Raw genomic sequence first — 4,189 nt, 5'->3', positions numbered from 1 at the left:
TATACACACAAATAAATATAGAATTAGTCACAGGTGCGTGTGTGTGCATATATGCATGTACGTATACACCTGCACAGATTTTCAAGCTCGGTGTTTACTGAGAGAGCCTAAAAATGATGCACCCAAGTAACAAGAACACCCTGAGATGCAAGATCTTTATGCCTAAAGGCTGTCCTCCACTAAAAGGAATTAGGGCCTTTTGGGGAGAGGGCTGATTCCAAGGCTAGGTCAGAAGAAGTATGAGGTGAACCTGGAACATCTCATGCCATAAATTAAGGAAAGCTCAAAAATTGATGTGGGTATGTTATAACACACACACCGCCCACACACACACACCTGAAAGACTTCTCACTCGCCAAATCTGAGATAATTTGACTGTTGAAATAAATGATGATAGTAATAGGATTACAACCCACTGAACAATACAGAAATCTATGACTGAGTAAATAAGTGAATAAATAAGAAAAGCTTTTCCTTATAGCGAAACACCAACTAATAAATATAAAAAGAATGATGGACATGGAATATCTCTATTTGACAACTATCATAGTGGTTAGTTGTTAGTGGAGGCTACAGCTGATGGGTTGATAAACGATTGATGAGGAATGGAATATTGGCAATCTCAGAATAGCTCTTATACTAAAAGTAATCAATTACTGTGTAGAAATGTGCAGACAACAACACATTCAGATGATCAAGGTTACCATCACCAGTAGTGGGATAGATCAACATCATTTGCCCTCTGATGTGATACACTGAGAAAGGCATAGCATCATTTCTCTGGTATTCCTGCTAAGAAAATACGACTTGAGTCTAGATCATAAAGAAACATCAGACACTGTGCTGTAGAATTTAAGGCCTGTTCTCTTTAAAATAGTCGAGGACATGATAGGTAGGGATAGAACAGACATAGATAGCAACAATAGGAATTATTCCTGCTTAGAAGAACATGAAGAGACAGGACAACTAAATGTAACATGTCTTCCATGATGTTCTAGTACCAGAAAGAATAAAGAAATATTATTGAGACAAATGGCAATATTAAATGAGGTCTTGGACTTGGAGCGTAGTGTTGCTATCAATGTTGATTTCCTGACTTAAAAGGCTGTATGGTGGTTATGTAGGAAATATTCTTCTTGGGGGAACTATACTTTGCAGTATTTAGGGGTAATGAGGTATCATGTCTTCAGCTTGCTCTTAAGTAGTTCTGAAAAAGATTTATGATAATAGGTATATATTTATAGAGAGAAAGAAAGGGAAAAAGGCTGATAAGGCAAATACAGTAAAAAATGTTAACAGTTGGCAATCTGAGTCAAGGTATTTGGAAATTCTTTGTGCAGTTTCTGGAAGTTTGAAATTATACATGTGAAATTACACATGCATGCACACACGCATATGTATACACACACATATATACACACACAATCTGGGATTATTTCTTTGTATGTATGTGTATACACACACAATTATTCAATCAGCGTATGTATTTGTTCAATGTAACTTGCGATGTATATATACACACACACAAATGGAAGGAGGACTTATGTCAGATTGAGGCTACAGGGAATAATTTTGTTAGGAAGTGATCCCTAAACTGAGATCTAAACAATGTCAACAATAACTACTTAAGGGTCTGTAAGCTTCCTGAGAGGACAGATTTTTTTCAGTTTAGTTTTTATTTTGTCTTGTTTTTAGTGGTTGGCATTTAAACATTGTTGACTGAATGCGTGAATAGGAAAAAAAAACTGAAAGAAGTTTGGTATGGCTGGAAGTTAGAACGTGAGTGGGGTAGTGGCAAGAAATTAGGCTGGAGAGGTAATCCGGGAACAGACAATGTAGTAGGATCTCAAGAAGTATGTATTTGGTGTGCTTATAAACAAAAATTTTGAAAAATTACCCAAATGGCTTGGGAAATGGAAGCTATCTACTTCATCCCAAGTGATAACAAGTTAGGAAACAGTTCTGATCTGGCCATGTAAATTATTTAGTGTTAAATTTCTTTTGAAATAGCCGAATATGTTAACTAATTAGATAGAACTTTCATGCTTTAAGTTAAATTAGTGAATTTTTATGGAAATTCTCACCAGTTGTCAGAATTTTTCATGTATGTGTATGCTTATATACTTAAGATCAGTAGGTTTAAATCATTTATACCTTAATCCAGCTTTAAGTGCTGCTGAGACAACTGTTAGAAACTTATGGTTCAGTATATATTCCAGGAAACAAACCCTGTTAAGTTCATATCTACCTTTGTCAGTTCTACTTTCCTTTTTCCATATACCCAAATTGCTTAATTTATTTTTATTTTAAGTATTATTTCAATAAATAATTTCTTAGGGAAAATGTGACTACAAAACAATTTTCAATGGTCCCTTTGCATTTTTGTCTTGCTGCTATGTAATCTCAAGTGACTAAGATATTCTGTAGAAATAGGGAATTTACATGTAAGAAGGAAAATTTAGTTATTTCAGTATTCTTAGTAAATTAATTTTTGGAAAAGGCATAATACTTCTCAACAAGAAATAGGACAGTTTTTGCATAGATTTTTACTCCCTCAAAATACTTATTTTATTTGTCGCAAAATTGGACAAAGTAGAATCTTTTTAGAATTAAGAACTTATTTAAGGTACATAAACCTGCAAAACTCATAAATGAATGTGAAATATAAGAAATCTTGAGAAATGCTCAAATGCATTCTTGCAATTATCATATAAGCATTTAAAAGGAAATTGTTAAAGCACTTATTTTATAAATACTTACAATATTGCTCTTTATTTTTCTTAATAAATTGCTAGGCGCTTGGAGGTGTCCCAGGAAGTCAGCCATTACTCCCCAGTGGAATGGATCCAACTCGACAACAAGGTGACTACTCTAAAGTAAAAGGGAAATTGATGTGCAGAACCATAGAGGAAATTATTTTATCTCTTAAGGAAAATTGTATTTGTATAAGTAAATCTCCTATAGTTATACCAGTTGAGTTTTTCTAGGTAACATGGCCAAATGATTTATATTTCCAGCTCACTTAATTATGCATGATAGTGAGGGTAGTGATAACATAAGAAAAAGAATACGTGAAGATCCCAAAATCCATATTTTAATTAATAATTCTAAAACCTTTTATATAACATCTAACAAATAGGAAGCTAAGTGATAATATCCCTTATTATTTCTTTTGCCTTTTTCAGATACAGGCTTTAGCCCATCTAAAAGATGAGCAGAAGGAAAGAAGGTGCTAAGCAGCAAGGGGCTTGATTAGTTTAACAATCTCAATAATCAAATCCTTCCAGAGATACTTAGGAACCACAGATATGTAATGCTCTATCGTACTGTTCCATGGAAAGAGGAGCAAATGGTGTTAGAGAATTAATTCACCACAGAATAGGGAGAAAATTTCAGTCAAGACATTAATAGAGAGTGTGGGTAGGTAGTGGTAAGAGGTGGAAAAGTGGTCTGGAAGGCAAGGTAAGATGGTGTCAGTACTCAGACACTTGGCAAATGAGACAATAACACCCAGGAGGGAGGAAGCCGCTAGCCTGTGGTTTAGTAGTCATGCTCATTACTTGGCTAATATCTTCATACTTTTTTTAGGACATCCAAATATGGGTGGGCCAATGCAGAGAATGACTCCTCCAAGAGGAATGGTGCCCTTAGGACCACAGGTAAATAATCAGTGCATATTTACAATAGCAAAGACATGGAACCAACCCAAATGCCCATCAATGATAGACTGGGTAAAGAAAATGTGGTACATGTATACCATGGAATACCATGCAGCCATAAAAAGGAATGCGATTATGTCCTTTGCAGGGACATGGATGAAGCTGGAAGCCATCATCCTCAGCAAACTAAAACAGAAACAGGAAACCAAGCACTGCATGTTCTCACAATGAGAACACATGGACACAGGGAGGGGAACAACACACACCAGGGCCAGTCAGGAGGGTGGAAAGCAAGGGGAGGGAGTGCATTAGGACAAATCACTGATGCATGCAGGGCTTAAAACCTAGATGACAGGTTAATAGGTGCAGCAAACTACCATGGTGTACATATACCTATGTAACAAACCTACACATTCTGCACTTGTATCCCGAAACTTAAAGTAAAATAAATAAATAAATAATAAAACTGAACACTGAAAAAAAAAATTAGTGCAGAAACCTAGATGCTGAGCTTCTTGCTCCTTCATATA

The 4,189-nt window shown here is 35.5% G+C and overlaps 1 protein-coding gene across 1 annotated transcript in view; it reads left to right on the top strand.

Annotated features, from left to right (window-relative positions):
* The window catches only part of SSBP2 (single-stranded DNA binding protein 2), a 362,795-nt gene that overhangs the window by 278,831 nt on the left and 79,775 nt on the right, over positions 1–4,189 (top strand). The window contains exons 6-7 of the mRNA XM_011995571.1: positions 2,796–2,862; positions 3,589–3,659. Of these exons, the coding sequence (XP_011850961.1) occupies positions 2,796–2,862; positions 3,589–3,659 (138 nt within the window). The remainder of the gene's footprint in view (positions 1–2,795; positions 2,863–3,588; positions 3,660–4,189) is intronic.

The sequence above is a fragment of the Mandrillus leucophaeus genome, unplaced genomic scaffold (assembly GCF_000951045.1).
Source record: "Mandrillus leucophaeus isolate KB7577 unplaced genomic scaffold, Mleu.le_1.0 Scaffold491, whole genome shotgun sequence".
Classification (NCBI taxonomy): domain Eukaryota; kingdom Metazoa; phylum Chordata; class Mammalia; order Primates; family Cercopithecidae; genus Mandrillus; species Mandrillus leucophaeus.
This window is presented reverse-complemented; position numbering and strand designations above follow the sequence as displayed.